General features: G+C 52.3%; 1 protein-coding gene and 1 non-coding gene across 4 annotated transcripts in view; both read right to left on the bottom strand.

Annotated features, from left to right (window-relative positions):
- The window catches only part of MMAB (metabolism of cobalamin associated B), a 103,559-nt gene extending 79,422 nt beyond the window's left edge, over window positions 1-24,137 (bottom strand). The window contains exons 1-9 of one of the 3 annotated variants that reach the window (XR_012518342.1): window positions 23,950-24,137; window positions 22,241-22,302; window positions 18,487-18,580; window positions 14,999-15,056; window positions 11,765-11,837; window positions 11,406-11,503; window positions 11,031-11,095; window positions 9,120-9,179; window positions 6,746-7,128 (exon numbers count right to left, since the gene is read on the bottom strand). Coding sequence is in view for 1 of the 3 variants with exons in the window: in XM_003932270.4 (XP_003932319.1) it covers window positions 7,020-7,128; window positions 9,120-9,179; window positions 11,031-11,095; window positions 11,406-11,503; window positions 11,765-11,837; window positions 14,999-15,056; window positions 18,487-18,580; window positions 22,241-22,302; window positions 23,950-24,065 (735 nt within the window). In the remaining 2 variants the exon portion in view is untranslated. Of the gene's footprint in view, window positions 1-67; window positions 7,129-9,119; window positions 9,180-11,030; window positions 11,096-11,405; window positions 11,504-11,764; window positions 11,838-14,998; window positions 15,057-18,486; window positions 18,581-22,240; window positions 22,303-23,949 lie in introns of those variants that run through there. The other 2 variants (XR_745408.3, XM_003932270.4) reach the window with 2 other exon arrangements.
- LOC120365100 (U4 spliceosomal RNA) lies at window positions 17,714-17,854 on the bottom strand. The gene has a single exon (XR_005580119.2). It is a non-coding gene; the product is annotated as a U4 spliceosomal RNA (small nuclear RNA).
- Window positions 24,138-24,254: the final 117 nt, after the last annotated feature.

Here is a 24,254-nt window from a genome sequence, read left to right as displayed (position 1 = left end):
GTAATTAGGGTTTCTTTTTTTCACTTAATTGTGAAGCTTTTTCATAGTAGTAAATACATAGACACCATCATTTTTATGGCTTTATAGTATTTCTTACAGTTCCTTATTGTTAACATTTTACTTATTTAATTATCCAGCTCCCGATTGTTGGACATTGGTTTCCAATTTTTTACTGTAATGAGCTGCAGTTTTCTGCACTGAAAACAAAAAACAAAAAACAAAAAAACCCTTGCAGTTTCACCAGTGTGTCTATTTCCTGCACTGAAAAAAAAAAAAAAAAGGCAAACAAATGCTCTTGCAGCTCCACCAATGTGTCTATTTCCTTCAGAAAAAATCTCAGACACAGAATTGCAGGACTGTAAGGTACACACATCTCTAGGACTTTTGTGCACATTGCCACATTGCCCTCCTGAAAGTTGGTACCGATCTCCACTCCCCGCAACAGTGAGAGAGTGAGTCAACATTTCTCTCTCCCTGCTGAAGTCGGCAGGTGGAAAGCCATAGGCTCAGAACTCTTTCCAGCTGCTGGGATCCTGCAGCTGGACCCCTGAGGGCAACAGAAATAGAGTTCTTTCTCTTCCACTCCCCAGTCAAAGCACCTTGAGAGAGTCCCTGACTGGGCCAGGGCAGGGTCCTGAGGCCACCTGGCATGGCCACTCACAGACCCTACCTCCGCCCTCCCCATGTACACGCCTGGACGTCTTTTCTCAAGGCCTGCCGCTCACACCTCATGGCGGGATAGCGAGCTTTTGAGTTATAGTGAAGCTTATTTCCCGCTACAGCTCCCACAGAGTTAACAGATGTACGCACGTCTGAGGCAGTCATGCGGCAAGAGACTTTGGGCCCAATCCTTTCTGTTTTGACAGTGTGTAATCGAGGTGAAGCCATAAATTTTATAAACAAGAATAAACGACCCTTAGCAACATATGTCTGCTCGACCCTTCCAAGGTGATTGTAAATAAAGGCACCTGCTGACCGGGGAGGGCCATGGGCACTGCAGATGGCCAGTGGTGAGGGCCGAAGGACTGGTGCCTTGGGAGCTTGCACTGGGAGGCATTGCGGTGGTGAGGGGCAGGGGGAAGAGGTCACCTTGCCCCCACCACAGGTCCTGAGTCATTGGACACCTTCATGCCACTTATGCATTCCATTCTCCAGGGTTCCTGTGCCACTTTGAATTGGCACTTAATACTCACCCTTCCTCGGAGAGGGCACTTGTAGCTGTGGCAACGAGGTTCCTCCCAGGGGTTTGTTTTGAGACAGGGTCTTGCTTTATTGCCCAGGCTGGAGTGTAGTGGCATGCTCATAGCTCACTGCAGCTATGAACTCCTGGGCTCAAGTGATCCTCCCACCTCAGTCTTGAGTAGCTGGGACTACAGGCGCATATATCAATCCTGGGCTTTTTTTTTTTTTTTTTTTTTTTTTTTTTTTTTAAGAAACAGGGTCTCGGGCCAGGTGCGGCGGCTCAAGCCTGTAATCCCAGCACTTTGGGAGGCCAAGGCGGGTGGATCACGAGGTCAAGAGATCGAGACCATCCTGGTCATGGTGAAACCCCGTCTCTACTAAAAATACAAAAAATTAGCTGGGCATGGTGGCGCGTGCCTGTAATCCCAGCTACTCGGGAGGCTGAGGCAGGAGAATTGCCTGAACCCAGGAGGCGGAGGCTGCGGTGAGCCGAGATCGCGCCACTGCACTCCAGCCTGGGTAACAAGAGCGAAACTCCGTCTCAAAAAAAAAAAAAAGAAAGAAAAGAAAAGAAACAGGGTCTATGTTGCCCAGGCTGATCTCAAACTCCTGGCCTCAAGCGATCCTCCTGCCTTGGCCTCCCAAAGTGTTAGGATTACAAGCAAGAGCCACTGCACCCAGCCCCTCCCAGGTTTTTCGTACTCCCTTCGCTTCCCCTGAGAAAAAGCCCTGCCCTACTTGATTGCCAGTCACACCCTCGCTGCCAACTGTGCCAGGGTAGCCACCCCAGGGGAACCTGAAGACTAGGGTCCTTGTCTTGGCTCTGCTGCTGCCAAGGGAGCATGCTGGAGACAGATCCAATTTCAAATACAAGTTTGACCTCTTCCGAGGTGCTGAGTCCCTGCGCCTCGGTTTCTGAGTCTATCGCGCAAAGGTACTAATGTCCATTTGCAGGGCTGTTGTCGGGAATATATGCCAAGCGTGCAAGGAAGGTGCTCTCCAAGGTTAGCTACAGTGCGATGGTTTAAAAAGCTCCGGTGGTAGCCGGCCACAGTGGCTCATGCCTGTAATCTCAGCACTTTGGGAGGCTAAGGCGGGCAGATCATGAGGTCAAGAGTTTGAGACTAGCCTGGCCAACAGGGTGAAAAACCCCATCTCTACTAAAAATACAAAAAAAATTAGCCAGACATGGTGATGCATGTCTGTAATCCTAGCTCCTCAGGAGGCTGAGGCAGGAGAATTGCTTGAACCCAGGAGGTGGAGGTTGCAGTGAGTCGAGATTGCACCACTGCACTCCAGCCTGGGCAACAGGGTGAGACTTGTCTCAAAAAAAAAAAAGTTCTCCTCTCCAGGCCTCAGTTTCCTCATTTATAAAATGGGGCAATGCTGTCTGAGGCTGCATTCAGCCCTCATTGTCTTGCAAGTCCCTCTGCCTTTCACTTTGGACCTGTGTTGCTGGAGCCACGTCCCCGGGTCTGGTCTGACTGTGCCTGGTCACCTCTGGAAGCCACCTGTCTCCTTGACCCACTCAGCAAGCCCGAGGGACCAGAGGTGCTGCCAGGCCATCTTCAGCTTCACATGCTTTAAAAAGGGTCAAATATGATTGAACAACAATTGCTATTTTTTAGAGCTGCTATATCATGTGTGGGGCCTGTGGACTTATTTCTGAACTCTTGGAAGTTGGTATTATTCCCAGTTATTAAAGATAAAGAGGCTTCGAGTGGTTAAACCATTTGCTTAAAGAGATGCTGGAAGTGGCAAAGTTGGAATCTGAATTCAAATAATAATAACAATAGCAAACCACTGTAACAACAGGAGCTGACATTTGGCAGGGGGCAATATTACTTTTAAGATAGATGGAGGAGCAAGACTAAAAGAGATGGAATGATTTGCCCAGTCACCAAGGTCGGTGACAGAGCTGGCCTTGAACCTGAGCCTGCCTGGGGCCAATACCCAAGCTGGCTGTTCCGCAATCCTTCCCTGCATCCCACAACCCTGCAAGCATCAGAGATCACCCAGCAGCCTCTCCCAGCCAGCCCCAAGCGCTCCTTTTCACATTTCCAGGCTGGGGCTATCTGACCCTGAAACAGGCTGCGGACGGCGGACTTGGGAATCCCGCCTTAGCTCCTGAAGAGGGTTGCACGGGTTCTCTTAGAACAGGGATTCCTGCCCGGAGGTTCCATGGACTTCCTACGATTGGATGCAAATTCGTGAATATATGTGTGTGCATTCCAAAGGTGACAAAGCACGGCTTGAGAAGTTTCTGATTCTGTGGAATGAGAGAACAGGAGGGACGTCCCCAGAATTTCTAGGCCTCCGCAACCTGCCTGTCCCTGCCTCTTGGACTTCAGCACTCTCTTCCAGGAGGACTCTCAGAGAAGACAAGCAATAGGCCAAGGCAAGTTAAAACTGTGCCACCCCCCCTAGCTGGGCTGACTGCAAAGATGCATTTATTCCAGCTTGTGTCAGTATTGCCAGACGACTCCCAGGCCCCGCCAGAGGGGAGGGATGAGCCACAAACCCTTCCGGGCACTGATTTATGTAGCATTCATGCGGAATTTATTATACAAAGAATTTTATTCAATTAAACTTGAAATGCATCTGGATTCTTAAAGGTTCAGTAGTGATCACGGGGAGGGGGTGATCATAAAACTGAATGGGCTGTCGGAAGGCGTCAAGGCAGCAGCGAGGGTGACATTGCCACTGATGGGGGCTTTGGAACCCCAGACGTTTGTCATTGGGATGTGTTACAAGTTCGGGCTGTGGAAATTACTCGGTGAAAAATGCACATTAACGATAGCCATGAAATATCAGTGAAGGGAAACTAGGTTGAGAAATGAGACAGCAGGATCTATCGGAGCCTGGCATTGTTTGCCGCAGCCCAGGTAGTGATTAAAACGACTGTCAAGCAGCAGTGGGGTGGGAGCCAAGGAGCACTGGGCCAGGAGTCACGAGGCCGCGTCCTGGGCCCACATCTTGGCACCGACTCCCCAGGACAACTCGGTTCCCCACCCACATCTAATGCCTCCTTCCAGGGCTGCTACGGGGTTCAAATGAGATCGTGTCTGTGGAACGCTTGGCTCAGGGCACTGCACATAGCAAGCCCTTTCACAATGCGGGCTGGTGTCACCATTACCGTGAGCTTCTCTCTGATGGAATAGCCAACTGCCAGCACTATGGAAATGATACTAAACACCCCACTCCAGGGAGCCTGGTCTGGAGGAGGGTGGGGAGAGGCATTTTCATGGGGGCAAAATGTAAGGGAGTGCCCACAAACTTGGTGATCGAATAATATTTGAATGCAATATTTTCCGTAATTTGACTCAATCATAATTTGATTCTTCCAAAATCAAATTATGAAAAAATCAACGATAAGCAAGGGATCACGACTTTACATAAAAACAGGCCGCTGTTTGAGTCGAAAGCCCGTGTTCCCGTGCAATGGGATTGATCGTTTCTGAGGGCTGCCAATGATGTGCACACGCCGGGGCAGCGGGGCTTCGCAGCCGTGTTTCTTGATTGCAGGCTTTTATTAACTTTTCCCACCCGGTTCAAAATATGGGAGGATATTTGCTCAGTGTACAAAAGGGTACGCAGCTTTCCTCTTGCCTCAGGCTCTTGATAGGGCTTTTGAAAGGCGCTGCAGAAAAGCAGCTGCTCCCAACACCCCATCCTCCCAGCTCCCAGAGCAGGTTTTCTCCATCTTTCCCAGGTTGATAGCACGGGAGAGAAACACCTGCCGAGCGGTGGCGTCTGCCCTGCACCTGGGTGGTTTCTCAGGGACGTGTTTGCTGGTGAAGTGGGAGACAGATGCAGAGGCGGGGGTCTGAGAACACGACTGTTAACATCTGGCCTGTGACAGCCGATCCTGGAAGGACAGGACTTGGCAGCAGGCAAATGGCCTGGTTTCAAAGGTCATCACTTTAGGATGCTGCATTTACTCAAAGAGCTTTTCTTATCCTTTGAAGGCTGTGCTTTGCCATGGCTAGGCAGGCAGGGCTGGTGTTTTATTAAATATATATTCCAGGAAGATTCTGAGGTGTGGACAGAATTGAGTGGTTCGCTGCGAGCTCTTTAAACATGCTTCCTGACTGAGCCTTAGTGACTGCAAACTCAGGCCTTTCCCTTTTTTTTTTTTTTTTTTTTGAGATAGAGTGTCACTCTGTCACCCAGGCTGGAGTGCAGTGTCTCGATTTTAGCTCACTGCAGCCTCTGCTTCCTGGGTTCAAGTGATTCTCCTGCCTCAGCTTCCTGAGTAGCTGGGATTACAGGCACCCGCCACCATGCGGGGCTATTTTTTTTTTTTTTTTTTTTTGTATTTTTAGTAGTGCTGGGGTTTTGCCATGTTGGCCAGGCTGGTCTCAAACTCCTGACCTCAGGTGATCTGCCTGCCTTGGCCTCCCAAAGTCCGTTTTCAGTTCTGTGTGCAAATACTGAGCACCTACTCCGTAAGAGACCTGGTAGTGACCACAGGGGCAGGAAGGCACTGAACAAAGCCCCATCCTGGAAGACATTCACACACTCCTGGTCATCTACACTTCACCCACCCTGCCCAAGGCTCGAGAGGGCCACCGCAGGCTGTCAGCAATGAAAGGATCCAGAAGACACGAATGTCCCTGGCCCTCCTGCAAACTTTGCAGCCAAGGTGGTAAGAATAAAGGCAAAAATATGCCCATGACTGAGAATGCAATGTTTGCTGACTTGCCGGCAAGAAAGACGGCCGGAGTGACCAGCCTTCCCAAGCCCCGCTCGGTGGCCAAGGATGAGCAGGCACTCGGCCAATCTGTGACGCTGAATGGAGTTCGCCAGGCATTTCAGCCCTGACACTCAACAAGAGCCTGCCCTTCCGAAGTCATTTCCTGCAATTAGCAGCCTGCAGGCTTTAGGTTCTTGAGGCTGCCTCTCTGCCCTTCATAAATATCGCCTTTCCCAAGGACACTGCTGGCACTGGCAGTGTCGTTTCATAGCGGGAGGGAGCAATGGTGACAACTGAAATAAATACAGCCATGGCGCGGATCGCAGAGGCGTAAGCCAGCCAAGTGCAACATCGGAGCAATCAGTCTGGTGGATGTCAGCCTCGCCGGAAACCGACAACCTCATTTTCTCAGGCTGAAGACCCTGCACTGCAGACCCTCAACTCAGTCCAAGCAGACGGGGAAGTTCACCTTTAAGCAGTGGTGCTGTTCTCACCAGAGTCCATCCCTTTCAGAGGGGGTCCCCTAAGCTGCACCCCCGCCACACACACTTCAATCTAAGCCAGGAGTTTCTGAGCCTCGCCTGCCAATCTGCAGCTGTCCGTCCCCCACACTTTGGTGGTGATGGGTGGCTCAGAGGTGACCAAGCTTCCAAATGCTGTCCGCCTTCCCGTTTATAAATGTGACATTTAAAGCCCCTTTGGCACAGGTAAATCACAATTACATTTTCAAGGGCCTCTGGTCCCATTCCAAATCCATGAACAACCTGAGCTGGCAGTGGGAGGGCTCTCTCTCTCTCTCTCTCTCTCTCTCTCTCTCTCTCTCTCACACACACACACACACACACACACACACACACACACACACACAGCTCCTTCTCATTGCAGCACTTTACCTGTCTTTCTTCCAATGCTGGTTCATTTCCACTTCCCTCCAAGACCCAGGAGAGCTTGCGGAAGTAGAGTCAGGGACAGAATCCCCAAAGGGAAGGTGGCAGGAGGTGTGGGGCAAAGCTGAGCCGGGACACAAGGCTGCTCTCAGCCACTCTGGGTGAGCTCTTCAGGAGCCAGGACCCCGGTGGGCAAGCTCCCTTCTCCACGGCCGTCACCATGGAGGGGTCCTCCAAGCTCTCCATTTTTGATTTCAGAGTGCCTCAGACTCAGCCGATGGGTCATTTTTCTTGTATATTTTCTCTTGATTGCCCTCCTTCATGGCTGCGTATCTGGCTAGCGTGAAGAGATAGTCGCTGAGTCTGGAGGGGCAGATAGAGAGAAGCAAACAGAATGGTTTGAAATGAGAGATCAACACTAACTGGGTCTTCCTGTATCTGCTGCCTACAAGGAGAGGATAGAAATGATGTGCTCTGGGCACATTGTGTGGGGATGGTGGGCCCTGCCATCTTGCACTTGACAGATGGCACATGAGGCCAGCTTCTGTGAACACCAAGGACTCTAGTGTCAAGGCTGGGGCCATTCCTGCAGGATGAGGTCATTGCCCCGGCCCTACCCTGTGGGCCAGGACCCCTCTCTGAGCTATTTCAAGTGATCAGGGCTCATGTGAGTGACCAGTTTGGGTGTTTCCCAAACTAGAGTGTGCACAGGCATCACTAGGGGGTCTTGGTGATGTGCAGATTCTGACTCAAAAGGGATAGGCCCAGGACTCTGCAGGCCTAGTTCCCGCCCTGGATGATGCTGACGCTGCTGGACTAGGCTCTACCGACATTCTGGATCATTCTCTGTGTTCGGGTCTGTCCTATGCATCATGTGCAGTGTAGGATGCTGACAGCACCTTTGGTGTCTACCCACCACGTGCCAGTAGCACCCCTGCACCCATTGTGACAACCCATAATGCCTCCGAACATCGCCAAAGGAACCGGCTGAGAAGCACAGGCTGGAGCACTCCAGAGACCAGAGGCAGCCCCTTTCCCACCTCCTCCTTTGCACCAACAGTAGTGGGCATCTGTGTGTGACGCGTTCTGCAGGGGCAGCAGTGGAGGGAACTAGAGGACAAGACACTACAGGCCCGCAAGACACTTTTGCTGTCAGCTCTTCTGCCTCCTGTGGTCCCGCACCTTTTGCTATTTCACTCCCGGTGCTTGGCACCATGCTCTTCCCTCTCTCTCTGCCCCGGTCCTGCCCTCGGAGGCCAGCTCCAAGCCACATCCTCCCGATCCCTCCCCTGACCTGGCCCCCGGCCCCACGGCGGCTCTCAGGGAGAGTAAAGGGGACGTGGTTGGGATATTTCCATCCCCTGGGCCTTGTGCTCCTGGAGGGCAGCGCGCGCCTACTGCTTGCCTACTCTGTGAAGCCTTACTGAGGAGACGAAATGGCCTGTCCTATGCAATACTATGGGACCGCAACGGTACCCCCAGGGTTGCTGCTTTGATAGGGGAAACAGACCCGCTCCTCACTCCTGGGGAAACCCCCTCCCGGAAGGGAAGGAGATTTTCAGGACCCGTCAAAGCCAGACCATATCTGTGGGAGGAGTGGCCACAGTCAGGGGCCAGACCCCAGCTGTGAGGTCACTTTCTAGACACCCAGGACAGCTCCCGGGGTGCAGACCTGACTCCCTGCATTCCCCCCAGCTTTCTAACTGCCCCCAGGCTCTGGCCTTGCCTACACTGGTGCCACAGGAACCAGGGCTGAGGTGGGAACCAGCAGGGCAGACATTGGGCCAGGTGTGGCTCCAGCCCCAGGGGCCAGGGGCGAGGCAGGAAGCCCTCCTGACCAGCCTGGCTCACTGGGGCCTGCACTGGAGCCCCTGAGCTCAGTGTGGCCTGGCTCTCTTCTCTTGGTTCACGCTGCCCCAGGCCCTCTTGTGGAGAGGAAACCGGCTGATAGCGAGCCTGACTCCTGGCTCCCTGGTCCGTCACCACCGAGACGCCTGTTGAAACCCCCTGTGATACATCCATCATCTCTGACGCCTGAGCACCCAGCCTCCAAGAGCACCCCTTGCCCCCGCAATGCCGCTTTGCACTTAACGTTTTTCTTCCTGGTTTTTATAGGAGCCTCTCCCAACGAGATCTAAATCTTATTGGGACAGGCACAGTGCCCACCCTGTTCACCGCAGCCTCCCCCGTGCCCGGTGTGGTGCCTGGCACACAGCAGATGCTCATAAACACTAAGGGAATGAGGGGGGAGCGGGAACACAGCCCCATGCTGCTCCTTGGACTGCCACACTCCTGCCACCTCCCACAGATGCGCCTCAGCTTTCAGAGGGGACCCCCAGCCTCCATGCGAGTACCTGTTTAAAAACTTGGCCACATTCGCATCAGTCTCTCCCATCTGGACAAGAGGCACCACACTAGAAAGGAAGGAGACACTGAGTCATGTGACACTATGGGGCTTGACAGGCTCTGACCTGGGGCCTGAACCTTGAGTGGCATTTCACACCCATCACTGTTCAACCTGAACCTGCCCAGGCTCAGCCAGCACTGGAGATGACAAATCCGTCACATTTTGACCAGGCCATTGGCCCCCTTCTCGTGGGCATATTGCAGGAGGGCCTGGCCAAGGAGGGCTGGAGAATGGCAGGGGCGCCGAGGGAGCCCCCCTGGCCTAAACCACACCCTAGCCAGCTGGCTTTCATGTCACTGGACCTGGGTCTGGGGTGAAGTTGGGATAGTCAGCCTCTGCCTTCAAAAAAAAGTGGGGGCCTGACCCTTAATTCCCAATGGTAAACTCTAAGCCCCTTGTAAGTCATTACTTAGAACAGCTTCACAGGGGAGACAAAGACCCAGGCAGACCAAACTCTTGATTCCACAGGATTCTGGATTCCTGGGGTCCATGCCAGCCTATGGGCAGATACATCAGACACTGGACGACCATCTGCTGGGCACCAGTGTCGTGGCAGTCCCTTGCTGAGCCGTTCCCGGGTATCACCCTGTGGCATATCCCTTGTTGGCAGGCCAGTTCCCCAAAGCTCGGCCTCAGGGTTCTCAGCCCCACCCAAAGCCATGCAACCGGCCAGCGGCCCAGCAGGGTGTGCAGCCCAGCCTGTCACAGAGCTCCAGGCTGTCTCTAGTGGACACCACGTGCTCAGTGAGGAGCTTCTTCACCCGATGTACCCCAGGCGTGCGTCCCCACCTCAGTGACAATCTGCATCTTGTCGCTGCATAGCCGCTGCATGGAGGACCCACCAGCTGCCCCGCTACGCCTCTCTGCATGGAGGACCCGCCAGCTGCCCCGCTACACCTCTCTGCATGGAGGACCCGCCAGCTGCCCCACCATGCCTCTTTGCTGGGCCTTGGGCTGGTTTTCAATTTCTTCCTGTTATGAGCACTGCTGATGTGGATGGCTTTGTACAAATGACGTGCTTTCCTTCTGAAGCCAGAGCTTGCTCTGTTCCCTGGGATCTCTTAGGAACTATCTGGGCCCAAGAGCCTTTCATGAAGAACAAAACCTTTGTGGTGTGGGACTGTGGGAAGAGCTCAGGCTTGGCCCAACAGACCTGGGCTGGAATCTGGACTCTGCTCTCAGCCACTTCCGTGACTGTGGCCATGGTCTCATTTCTCTGAGCCACAACTTCCTGACCCCTGTAAGGCAGAGGCCACCACCACCTCTCTCCCAGGGCTACCAAGAAGGACTAAATGAAATGATGAGTGCAAAGCACCCGGCACAGCCTGTCCATGGGAGCAAAGTCAGGCTCACTTTCTCTTCTCTGTAAAGCTGGCTCGCAGCCTGGTCTCTGAGGGGTGTAGAGATTTTGCTCATTTTCTTCTAAAGATTCCTTGAAAAGCCTGTCAGTAGCTTTGTGGGAATGGTGGCTGGTCTGTTGACAGTGTCCACCTGGGCTCCACACAGCCATACAGGCGTTTCAGGGACCCTCTGCACCCAGCAGCCAGCAGGATCCTTTCATGTCTACCCCTGTCCCCAAGATGGCTGAGAACCCAGCAATAACTTCCTGTTGCTCCCAGAATACAGCCTACAAGCAACGTGCGACTGTGTTGTCACAGTCCACTTGCTCATACGCCACTGTCTCCACTCCACGACACGGTGCTCAGAGCACAGGGGCTTGGTCTGTCCTGGTCCCCATCTGGCACAGTGGAGAGGCCCAGACAAGGTCTGTCGACGTGTGGCCAGATGGCTCCGAGCTGGCCCAGCTGTGCAGAGGCCCCCTCCCTCTCCCCACTCCCTCTCCCTCGGGCCCTCTTACCGTCTCTCAGCTCTGCGGCACACCGCCCGACAGAAATGCAGCGCCGAGCTGATCTTGCCTCCTGACTGAAAGGAGAAAGGGGTGCTGCCTGAGCAGGGTGGGGAAGGCGTGCCCACTGCAGATGGGAGCTCCTCTGAAGTCCAGCCCTGCCCCCCAAACCACACAGTGTTTCTGCCTCCAGGAGCCCTGCCAGGGCACACCCACTGGGCACCCTGCTCCAAAGTAGGCAGGGCTGGGAGGGACCAGTGAGAACCTGGAGGGAACTGGGGGAACTGGAGGTCACTGTCTGCCACTGTGAAAAGAGGGACTTATTCAGAGCCCACGTATGTCTGTCCCTACACCTGCCTGCAGCCGTCCCGCCCCGCCAGTACCTACCGGCAGGATGAAGGCCGTGAGCGGTGGGAGCTGGCTGGTGTACTTGTCGATCCACTGCTCCAGCTCCAGGATGGGCCCCGCCTCAAACGTGGTGTACTCTGAGGAGCCAAGGAGCAGAGGGAACTGCCATGAGACCATCACCCACCAGACCATGGCGGGAACTGGCCCCGCCACCTTCTGCCTGGTGTCCCGCAGGCTGCTTCTGCTGGTTCAGAAGGTACCTCCCTCCCAGGGCCTATAAGCAAAGCTGACTGGTCCCTCTGTGGGCCCCTGGGGGCCTGGGCTCCCAGGTTGTTACCCCTAGGAGAGTCCCCTGACCCTAGGGCCTTGTGAACACCCCACAGGAGTTTAAGAATTACTTAAGTGAGCCTCCCGGGCCGAGGAGCGGGGTGTCGCCAGGGCAGAGCCGACGTCCTGCAACAGGCACTGGATCTGGGGAGCGACAGAAGGTGACAATCAGGTTCTATTCGGGATGGGCTGGACAGAGAGGGCACTGTTTCATGTGCAGAGGTACCACCTAACACACTGGCAAAGCCCACGACGGCTACCTCGGGAAGGGCTGTGATACGGTTAGGCTCTGTGTCCCCACCCAAATCTCATGTTAAACTGTGATCCCAGTGTTGGAGGTGGGGCCTGTGGGAGGTGACTGGATCAGTGGGGTGCTTTTGAATGGTTTAGGACCATCCCCCTACTGCTGTCCTGTGAGAGAGTTCTCGTGAGATGTGGTTGTTTGAAAGCGTATAGCACCTCCCCCTTCACTCTCTCTCTCCTGTCAGCCACATGAGGATGTGCCTGTTTGCCCTTTGCCTCCTGCCATGACTGCAGGTTTCCTGAGGCCTCCCCAGAGGCAGAAGCCCATAGAGCCTGCAGAACCGCGTGCAGATTAAACTTTTCTTTATAAATTACCCGGTCTCGGGTAGTTCTTTATGGCAGCGCAAGAACGGACTAACACAGGCTGTCGGACCTTGAACTGGCTGACATTTGAAGGCAAAGTCTGAAACTTCAGCACAACATCTTCGTTGGACAACCAGCCCTGTTGAGGGGACCTGGTGTGGCTCTTTTGCAGTCTGAAGGAGGAAAAGGCTTCCGTGGGGGCAGCAGCTGGGTTAAGCAGATGACTTGAGTCACATGCCCAGGGACGGTCAAAAGGAACCATCTCGGCTCTGCCCACGTCTCCTGTGCACCTAGGCCCTGTGGGGTTTTCTTCTTTCCTCAGCATTTGACAGCTTTGGTTTTCTAACCTGTAATAGTTGGGCCAAGACGTCAACTATGACAGTGGTATCTAAGCTCTAGACACTCCAGAGCTTAGAGAATGTAGTCAGCGGGGCATGCAGGGGTTCCGGGAGCAGGACGCCTGGCTGGGTGAGGCCTGTGCTCCATCCTGGTGGGGATGGGTTTGCTTGGAACCGAAGTGGTCTGTTGCTGTCTGCCGCAAGGACACCAGGCCCCTGCAGGACAATGGTCCAACAGCTCCCGTGCATGTGAAACCCACAAGTACCACCTCTGACTTTGTGCCCAGCCAGGGTCCACTCAAGCTGGATACTGGGCTCCAGGAGGGTGAAGGTCTGTACCTCTGACCTCTCCTAGGATGGCCACTGTGACAGCATTCAGGAAGCAGGCCAAACTGTGAGAGCAGAGGCTGCCCATCCAGCACTGGGCGGGAACCTTCCCAGGACTGCTGACCAGCTGACCTTGGGCAAGCTGCTTCCCTGCTTGGGCTCTCTGTGCCTTCACAGTTAAAGCAGGAGTGACAATACTCACTTGGTTGGCCAGCAGCAACGTGTACCCCGGGGCCTGGGGAGAAGTGGCACCAGTTTGGGGATCAGATTCCAGCTCCACTGATGCCTGGCTGTGGGGGCTGAGCAAGTCAGCCTCTCTGAGGCTGTTTGGCTCCCTAGAAACTGTGAACATTGACTTCCACCTCACAGGCATGTGTGAGGGTGAAATGGGTGATGTGGGGAGAGCAGCAGCATGCTGCCCGGCCTCATCCACAGGCCCCACAAGCGCTACCGGGCCAGGTGGGCCCCCAGGTGACCCAGACACAGTCCCCGCCCTCACCGTGCCTAGGCTGGGTGGGAGGCAGACGGGTTAACAGGTTAACACCCCTTGTGATGCCTGCGGTTAGAGGAGGTGGAAACCCAGGGGCACTCGTAACCCAGCTGGAGGTGAGGTGGCCGGGGAAGGCCCTGGAGGAGGTGACGTGGCAGCTGCGACCCTAAGCATGCAGCATGCACGGTCTCTCCCGCCGCCACACAGAACGTTCTGGCCGCTGAGGCTTCCCATCCTCCTGCAGCCCCAGCCTTGGCAGCCCCACCTACTCCCCTCCAGCTGCTCCCAGGGACCTGAGAGGGCTCCAGCCTGGGCTTCAGAACTGAAGTGGGAAGAGCTGACTCTGCAGGGAGGTTTCTGAGGACCCGGGGCCGTGTGAGACGGAAACTGCAGCACCCCAGGTGTTCAGGGTGGCGACCAAGTCTCTGCGCTTTAAGTTCTGTGTGGGTCACAGGCCCCCTCCCTCTCAGAGAACAGAACAGTGACACTGTGAAGCAGGAGTCCCACCGGCTGAGGGCTGACTGCGGCTGGGCCTCCCTGGGTTCCATGTGCGTCGGGCATGACCAAGGCGCTTCACACCGGCTTCCTCAGCCTCGGTGCTACTGCCATTCATGGCCGGGGCATTCTTTGTTGACGGGGGCTGTCCCGTACATTGTAGGATATTTAGATGCCAGCAACACCCCCACTCCCAGATGTGGCAACCAAAAATGTCTCCAGACACTGCTCAGGGGACCCTGAGGGGCAGAATCACCCTGGGTTGAGAATCGCTGCATTTTAAATTCCCTTACTTAGTACCATCCCCACCACTGCCTGTGAAGGAAGATTATGTCTCCAAATGTTTGTTTGTTTTGGAGACAGAGTCTTCTTTTTTTAGACAGGATCCCACTGTTGCCTAGGCTAGAGTGCAGTGGTGTGATCATAGCTTATGGCAGCCTCAACCTGTTGAGACTCAAGCAATTCTCCCACCTTAGCCTTCGAAGTAGCTGGGACTACAGGTGTATGCCACCACAGCTGGCGAATTTTTAAAATTTTCTTTGTAGAAACAGGGTCTCCCTATGTTGCCCAGGCTGGTCTTGAACTCCTGGCTTGAAGTGATCTTCCCACCTTGGCCTCCCAAAGTGCTGGGATGACAGGCCTGAACCATGCTCGGCCTGAGACAGGGTCTCAATCTGTTGCCCAGGCAGGAGTGCAGTGGCATGATCACAGCTCACTGCAACCTTGACCTCCTGGGCTCAAGCGATCTTCCTACTTCAGCATCCCAAGCAGCTAAGGCTACAGCACCCACCACCAGGCCTGGCTAATTTTTAGATCTTATGAAGAGTTGGGGGTCTCACTACATTACCCAGGCTTCTGGCCTCAAGTGACCTTCCTGCCTCAGTCTCCCAAGTGGCTGAGATTGCAGGTGTGAGTCACCATACCCAGCCTGTCCCCATTTTACAGATGAAGAAACGGAGCTCACAGAGGGAGAGTGATTAGCCCCGCTGAGTCCAGTGGGGGCCACCAGGGATCACATCCCCAGCTCGGGGTGAGACAGTGTTACTCACTTTCTGAAGCTCTTCAGCAAATGTGTGGCCCTTTTCTGTGACTAATTCCAGAGCAAACCTATGAAAGAAAAAGGAAAAATAATTTGCCTCTAATGTAATGTCCCTAGGCCCTGTCTGGCCGTAAACAACAGATTCTCAGGTGGTAGGCCATTTAGTTAATTTCACTGTAGTAGCCGCATTATTTTTCTTGCTGATAATAACATTACGGGGGTGGGGTGGGGTGGTATTTATTTCTTGAAATGCCTTTTCTGATACTCATTATTTCCAGTCAACAATTTCTTTTTGAACAGCTACTCTGGCCAGGCCCAGGAGAGTCAGTGGTGAACAAAAGCTGACCCAGGCTCTATCCAGCAAGCTGGTGACAGGGTGAGCAGGGACAGCCTCAAGTGCTGGATCCTGAGATCTGACCCGTGGCCCTGTGGTTGGTTGTAGGTGTGTGGGAACTGGACAGACCCAGGTGCAAATTCTGCACTGCTGCTGACTGTCTCTGAGGCTTCAGGTAAAGTTTGCACCTTCAGTTCAGGAGTGTGATATTCAGGAGTGTGATATCTAATCAGATTAGATATCACACGCCTGAATGTGAAAGTGCAAACTGAGGTCAGTGCTCTGAAGGACAGAGCAAGCCAAGCCTAATCTGACCTTGGCTAGAGAGGCAAGGAGGGCTTCCTGGAGGAGGTGATGCTGGAGAGGAGACTTTGAAGGCTGGGGAGGACTTCCCTCATAAAGCAGGGAAAGCAAACTGCCCCTGACACAGGTCAGGACCCTGGTTCTGCCTCCCTTAGCACCCTGCACTTCCTGCCTGCATGGGCCAGTGCCCCGGCAGGAGACAGTGGCACGCTGCAAAGATTCCTGGAGGAGGGCTTTGGGAAGGGACAATTCACAGAAGTGTGGGCAGAGTTACGGGAATTGGTGATGGACAGCAAACACAGGAGCCTGAAGCGCAAGAGACAGGGAAGGTGCTACTCACCCTGGAGGGGGCTGGATTCTGGAGTCACTGAGCAGGGAGGGAGTTAGGTAGGGAGCCCAGCTGCCACCAGAGCCATGCACCACTGGGGATGGGGTCACACACACTCCCGAGCTCTCTCCACTCACTCTCCCATCACCTACTGGTGCCTCCCATTGGCTGGACCCACCCAAATGCCACAAGACCAAGGAATCGAGGTGGCATAGCCACCACCAGCTGATAAGGTGGTGTAATAAAGTAATATGCAGCCTCCTATGCAAAAAGAGAAGGTGAAGAGAAGGGATTTGAAAGGGCCATTGGAGAATAACCAGCCCATCTTCCTGGCACATCTTACAGTTAGAAGTAAACACGCTAGTGTGATCCCCGCCTGGTGTGTTTTCCCCTCTGGACAGAAGGAAGGGCCATGCAGGCTGGGTTGCAGTCTGTCTCCATCACAGATACCCCATGCCTGGCGCACAGGCGGTGTGCAGAAGTATCTGCTTGCCAAGGGACGCTCTGTGACCAGCCCGGCGGCAGGCCCCCCTCGGTGCATGCCCCATGCCTGCTCCCACCCTCCTACCTGCCCGGTGAGTGCTGCCTGCTGCCTGCTCCCTGCACTCTGCAGCTCAGGAAGGCAGGGCTGAGGTTCTCTGTTGAGAAGCACCTCGTACTGCAGATGCTTGGTCAATATCTGACGAAGAAAGAATCCACAGCTGAGGTTTCCCTGACCTCCTGCTCCTTCTCAACTGAGAGACAAGGGCTCGTGATTCAGAGCTCATCAGAATGGCTGATGGGAAAACTGGCCTTTTCTCCCTTTGCCCAATTGGTCTTGTGTCTGCCCCGTTCTGGAACCCTTCCCACACACACCAAGGGGTTTGTTTGCCTTCTCTACCCGGCTGGCAGACTATCTATACCTCCCATTATCTGTCCTGAAAATCTCACCTAGTCAGGCCCGCCATGGAGACACAGTAGCCAGGAACAGGTAAGTGTTAAGAATAATGATAGCTAACATTATTATTACTTGTGCTAGGTGCTGGCCTCAGGGTGAAACACGGAATCATCTCATGTAAGCCCCACAAGAACACAGTGAGATGGGAATTATCATGATAATCACTTGGTAGAACAGTAAACTGAGGCTCACAGAGGCCATGTGATTTGCCTGACGTCCCAGAGAGTCAGCAGTGGTGCTGAATTTGCAGTGGGGTCTGTCTGGTTCTCACGCACCTATAATCCACCAGGCCTCGGGGTCAGACCTCAGGATCCAACACTTGAGACTGTTGCTGCTCCCCGTCACCAGCTTGCAGGGTGTGCTGGGCAGACCGTGCTCACAAATATTTGCCACCCTTCCCACCCTGCTGATGTCAGGTATGTGCACGTGACAGGCTCTGGCCACTGAAATGTGAATACATGGAAAGCATCACTCTCGTGGAAGGTTTTTTTTTTGGAGACAGAGTCATACTCTGTCACCCAGACTGGAGTGCAGTGGTACGATCATAGCTCACTGCAGCCTCAACCTCCCAGACTCAAGTGATCCTCCTGCCTCAGCCTTCTGAGTAGCTAGGACTACAGTTGTGTACCACCACACCTGGCTAATTTTCTTATTTCTCTTTTTAGTAGAGACAAGGTCTTGCTATGTTGCCCAGGCTGGTCTCAAACTCCTGAGCTCAAGTGACCCTCCCATTTCAGCCTCCCAAAGTGCTGGGATTAGACATGTGAGCCATTGCACTGAGTCTTTTTTTTTTTTTCAACTTTTATTTACCAACAAAGTTCAGTTTCCATAAAGACTGTCAAAAACTGCCAATGTTGACTGTATTTCAAGTCATCATGGTCGGGTGGTGGGAAAAGTTTTCAATCAGCAATGATCACACCTTGGGTAAACCTCGCTGGCAACAATACTGCCACTGCCCAATCCCCTGGCCACATGGAGCCACTGTGACCTTCACCATGACCTCTTTTCCCTCTGCCATGGTGACAAATAATTATCCCAGACAGCGACTGTCCTAGCAGAGTGAAGGCCACATGGAGCCAAAGCACATCCCCCCTGTGACAGGCCGTGAAGTCGGAGCAGCAAGTCCACCACTGGTGTCACAAGCCAGGAGATCTGGGGGCTGTTTGTGTCCACAGCACAACCTGTCCCATCCTGACCAATTCTTTGAGTCCACCTTCTAAACGCTGGCTTATTTAAAAACCAACATTCACAAAAGAGATCACATTGGATATCCTGTGCATTATACTAACTCATCCCTTTCACTCATTGTACTAACTTCAGTGGCACACACAGGCTCACCTGAAAAGCGGGGGATGAGAGGGAGGCAGCTTCACACGGCATGGGACAGTGGCCGGTGCAGGCATAGACACGCCCAAGAGGGAAAGGGGTCTGCAGACCCGCAGCCCTGTGGAGCTGACCAGCCTGTGCTTCAGGGCTGAGGGACGCTCAGTAAGGACTGACAACCCCCGAGGCAGCTGCCCGGCACGTGTGACAGCTTCACACATTTATTCGTATTCAATTCAAACTCAACCTCAAGGCCGGTCCTGTCCCCCTTACCCAATAGCTGAACTTAATTCATCTGTAGTTCCCACGGCTTCAAACACCTGGTCATCTTTGGGTCTTCTTTCTCCCGTGAAGGTGCTAGAAAACCCTGTGGAAAAAAATGTTTCGTCACCCAAATTAAGATCCTGTTTTCCTGACAGGCTGGCGTTTTTTTTCCTTAAACTTTCAAAGCTTTTAAAGAACTTTTCCTCTCTTTTTTTTGAACGGTCACTCTGTTGCCCAGGCTGGAGTACAGTGGCATGATCTTGGCTCACTGCCTCCCAGGTTCAAGTGATTTTTGTGCCTCAGTCTCCCAAGTAGTTGGGATTACAAGTGTGTACCACCATGCCCTGCTAACTTTTTGTGCTTTTAGTAGCGACAGGTTTTTGTCATGTTGGCTAGGCTGGTCTTGAACTCCTGACCTCAAGTGATTCACCCACCTCAGCCTCCCAAAGTGCTGAGATTACAGGTATGAGCCACCGCACCAGCCCTTAAAGAATTTTCAAGTTGAAGTATAGAATACACACAGAAAAGTGCTCAGATTATAAGTATGTGAGTCGGTGAACTGTTACTAACTGAATATACCTCCGTGGTCAGCACCTAGCTTAATAAACAGAACATGACCAACACCCTGAAATCCCCCATGCACCACTTTCAGTTGCCATTCCCCAAGGGTTAACCACCATCCTCACTTCCTTCCCGGTGTGCTTTTATTTTAAACTTAAAAGTCACACACTACGGGAGGCTAAGGCAGAAGAACTGCTTGAACCCGGGAGGCGGAGGTTGCAGTGAACAGATGTCGTGCCACTGCACTCCAGCCTGGGTGACAGAGCAAGACTCCATCTCAAAAGAAAAAAAAAAAAAAAAAAAAAAACACCATCCTGATAAAGAAATAAAATATATGTGTGATATATTGTACATCATATGTACATTACCATTATATGTCACATGAAGTCAAAGTCCCCTGTACCTCTGCCTAGCTCACAATTCCTGCCTTTCTCCCACAACCTCTCAGAAAGTAAAAGCTGCCCCTGACAGGTGGGAGCTGGCTTTCGCTATCAAGCAGGCTTTGGGGTTGCCAGGTGCTGGCCTGGCACTCACAGGTAGACTGTGGTGTTCTGCTGAACACAAACCATTTCACAGAACACTGTCAGACAGGCCGTTCTATAACTGTGACGGTTCAAGACCAAAACAAGGCCACTCTGGAATAACGTCTGAGCATAGATGACTGTCCAAACTCCCAAAGATGACCAAACCTCCCCCTTCCCTGGCCAATGTGAGTGACTGCTGCATCTTCATCCATTACAGCTTCAGCACCTCTTTGTCCCTTCTGGCTTCTAGAAAAAAATTAAGATACCAATTACAGGCCAGGTACGGTGGCTCAGGCCATGGCAGGCAGATCGCTTGAGGCCAGGAGTTCAAGACCAGCTTGGCCAACATGGTGAAACCTCATTTCTACTAAAAATAAAAAACATGAGCCAGGCGTGGTGGTGCACACCTGTAGTCCCAGCTGTTTGGGAGGCTTAGGCACAAGAAACACTTGAACCCGGGAGGCAGAGGTTGCAGTGAGCCGAGATCGTGCCACTGCCCTCCAGCCTGGGCAACAGAGTGAGACCCTATCTTAAAAAACAAACAAACAAAAAATACCCAATTACAGAAATAGCCCTGCTTCCTAACAGGATTCGATCCGGAGCAAAGCCCCACTTCCTGGAATCCTCCCTGAAACCACCCAACACAAACCCAACCCATAAAGTCCTTTCTAGCATCCTCTTTTCTTCTTTTTAACTGTGGTAATAGATGATACATAACAGAAATTTTACATTTTGACTTTTTAATTTTACCATTCAGTGACATTGGGTATGTCCTGTGCATGCTTTTATACTTTTACTATACAAGCATATATCCAAAAAACAATACATACTAGTGATCTGCATGTTTTTATACTTCAAAAAATGGTATACTGGCTGAGTGCGGTAGATCATGCCTCCTGTAATCCCAGCACTTTGGGAGGCTGAGCTGGGAGTATAGCTTGAGCCTAGCAGTTCGAGACCAGCCTGGGCAACATAGCAAGACCTTATCTCTACAAAAAAATTAAAAAGTAGCCGGGCGTGGTGGCTCATGCCTGTAATCCAAGCACTTTGGAGGCCAAGGCGGGTGGATCACCTGAGGTCGGGAGTTCAAGACCAGCCTGATCAACATGGTGAAACTCCGTCTTTAAAAATAAATAGATAAATAAATAAAAATAAATAAAAATTAAAAAGTATTAGCCAGGCATGGTGATGTATGCCTGTTGTCCCAGACACTCAGAAGGCTGAGGTGCGAGGATAGTTTGAGTCTGAAAGTTGGAGGCTGTAGTGAGCCGTGACTGTGCCACTGCACTCCAGCCTGGGTGACAGATTGAAACCCTGTCTCCAAAAAAGAAAAAGTATCATACTAACACATTCTTCTGCATCTTTTTTCTGTATAACATCATGTTCTAGCATTTAAAAATGATTAAAGTAATATATACTCATTATAGGGCCGGGCGCGGTGGCTCATGCCTATAATCCCAGCACTTTGGGAGGCTGAGGCGGGTGGATCACAAGGTCAGGAGATCGAGACCATCCTGGCTAACATGGTGAAACCCCCATCTCTATAAAAAATACAAAAAATCAGCCAGGCATGGTGGCGGGTGCCTGTGGTCCCAGCTACTTGGGATGCTGAAGCAAGAGAATTGCTTGCATGTGGAAGGTGGAGGTTGCAGTGAACCAAGTGACTGTGCCACCACACTCCAGCCTGATGACAGAGTGAAACTCTGTCTCAAAAAAAGAGAAAGTAATAGATACTCATTATTAAAAATAATACAATAGAATAAACGTATGTAGATAGCGAAAGTCCTTCTGTTCATTCCTCTTTCAACTTAATCTTCCCCCCAGGAACAGTCCCAGGTGTAACCCTTCAGAGACTATTCTACACATATCCAGATAGATTCAGGCTTTTATCACTTAATATATCTTGGCTGTTTTTCATTTCACACTACATTTTCACAATGTATATTAAGTTGAAATCTGTCATATATTACACTTTTTTTTTTTTTTTTTTTTTTTTGAGATGGAGTTTCGCTCTCGTTACCCAGGCTGGAGTGCAATGGCGTGATCTCGGATCACCGCAACCTCCGCCTCCTGGGTTCAGGCAGTTCTCCTGCCTCAGCCTCCTGAGTAGCTGGGATTACAGGCACGCGCCACCACGCCCAGCTAATTTTTGTATTTTTAGTAGAGACGGGGTTTCACCATGTTGACCAGGATGGTCTCGATCTCGACCTCATGATCCACCCGCCTTGGCCTCCCAAAGTGCTGGGATTACAGGCTTGAGCCACCGCGCCCGGCCACTTTTTTTTTTTTTTTTTTTTTTTGAGACAGAGTCTTGTTCTGTCACCCATGCTGGAGTGCAGTGTCACAATCTCGGGGCTCACTATAACCTCCGCCTCCCGAGTTCAAGCAATTCTCCTGCCTCAGCCTCCCAAGTAGCTGGGACTGCATGCGCCACCATGTCCAGCTAATTTTTGTATTTTTAGTAGAGATGGGGTTTCACCACATTAGCCAGGCTGGTCTCAAACTCCTGGCCTCAGGTGATCTGCCCACTGGGCCTCCCACAGTGCCAGGATTACAGGCATGAGTCACCTCGCCTGGCCACATATTATACTTTTCAGTGGCTGCAAAGAATTTGGAAGAACTTTAAAATGGGGTATGCCATGTGTATTTCTTTGCATTTTCCCCTGTCCCCACCCTACCTTTGTCTCCTGTTTTGGTGTAAATCTTGGGGATCCTGGGTGTCCTCGAGGAAGGCTGGGGCCTACGGAGAAACAGATATCAATAGGTGGTACGTGGGGATGGCTTACACAGGGGTCAGCTCCTCAGTGGGTCCCAGCTCGCTGCCTGTAACCTCAGAGGCACCACCTACCCCTCGTGGCTTAGATGGTAATCTCTTGTTGATTTCTTTCCCCTAGATACCTTCTAATAGCAAACATTTTGTGGGCAAGACACAGAGCTGGGTGACAGAGCATGTACAGTAGTGATGTAATGCCTTGATCAACGTAAATGATCAATAAATATTTGCTGAAGGAATTCATTGATCATTTGCCACTGTTCCTGCACTGTGCCAAGTACTTTACAGGCATTATCTTCCCTGGAATCTTTCCACAACCCCAAAGGTAACCACCACCTATTATCTTCATTTTACTGAGGAGGAAACTGTAGTTCAGGTGAGACTCACCTTCCTAGGTCACCCAGGAAGAGGCAGGAGTGGGATGCCGAAGGCTGTCCTAGACTGCAACACAAACTTTAACTTCTATCCTACTGAAATTCTCTCTCTCTCTCTCTCTCTCTTTCTTTCTTCTTATTAATTAATGAGATCGGGTCGTACTCTGTCACCCAGGCTGGAGTGCAGTGGCACAATCTAGGCTCACGACAACCTCTGCCTCCCAGGCTCAAGCAATCCTCCCACCGCAACCTCCCCAGTAGCTGTGACCACATGTGTGTACCACCATGTCCGGCTAATTTTTTTTTTTTCTTTTTTGGTAGAGACAGGTTTCGTCATGTTGCCCAGGCTGGTCTTGAACTCCTGAGCTCAAGCACTATGCCTGCCTCAACCTCCCGAAGTGCTGTGACTACAGGAAGAGCCACCGTTGTCTGGCCTATGATTATTTTGTTAACAGACGGGGTCTTGGTCTGTGCCTAAGCTGGATTGCAGTGCAGTGGCATGATCATAGCTCACTGCAGTCTTGAACTCCTGGGCTCAAGTGATCCTCCTGCCTCAGCCTCCCAGGTAGCTAGGACTCTTAACTCTACCCTACCCAAATTCTTATCTTATACTCCACCAACTCAGAGCCTCTTGCAGGGAAAGAAACCTGGGCCACTTCCATACTATGAGGCTTCGAGTGTACTCAGAGATGAAGAATTGGCAAAACGGAGCTCAAAAAGTGGCATTTTCAAATAACAAAATAACAATGTAAACGACTCAAGGACATAGCTCAATATTAAAATGTGACATTATAAGGCCATTCGAAGGTTAAGTTCCTGGAACTGTGGACTAAATTAATTCACTATTAATCCACGATACTCAAGAGGTTCTGAGATCTGGGTTAGGGGTGCAAGTTTCAAGGTATATGAGGAAAGCCATCTTTAGAAGGTGCTGGTGTATCTGGGACCTATGGGATAAACTGCTTTGGAGATTGGACACAATCTGAGTCCAGAGCCCTCCTGGCCCACATGGGATACTCTCTGCCCTGCCGGATGATAGCTGGGCTTCATTGGGACTTAGGCAAAGATTTTCTGGTCTCTGGCGCCCACGTGGCCCATGTTGCCATGGTGACGTCACGACAGCGTGGAGACGTCACCTGACGGTTGCCGCGGTGACCTCACGGCGGTGTGACGTACCCAAGGGCACGACAGCACGATTCACGGCAGGTACTTGAGTTACCCCTTCCCGCCAGCCACTCACCTGTCCCCGTCTTCCACGCCCTGAGGGCCGCGGCTCTGGAAACGGGGATGCAGGAGCCTGGCTGCGACGAGGCACCTACGCAGGCCAAGACGGCTCCCCAGGCCCCACACAACCATGATCCAGGCAGCCTGACAGACCTGACCCCGCCAAGTTCCCGTCCAGGCCCCGGGGTGACTCCACCCACAGCCGGCCGCGCCACCGCTCAGCTGTCAATTTTCATTGGTTCACCGTTCTCGCCCCAGGGCGGGACCCTCCCAGGGACTTGATTCCCATTGGTTTAACGGCAGGAGCGGGGCGGGAAAACC

The sequence above is a fragment of the Saimiri boliviensis genome, chromosome 7 (assembly GCF_048565385.1).
Source record: "Saimiri boliviensis isolate mSaiBol1 chromosome 7, mSaiBol1.pri, whole genome shotgun sequence".
NCBI lineage: Eukaryota > Metazoa > Chordata > Mammalia > Primates > Cebidae > Saimiri > Saimiri boliviensis.
This window is presented reverse-complemented; position numbering and strand designations above follow the sequence as displayed.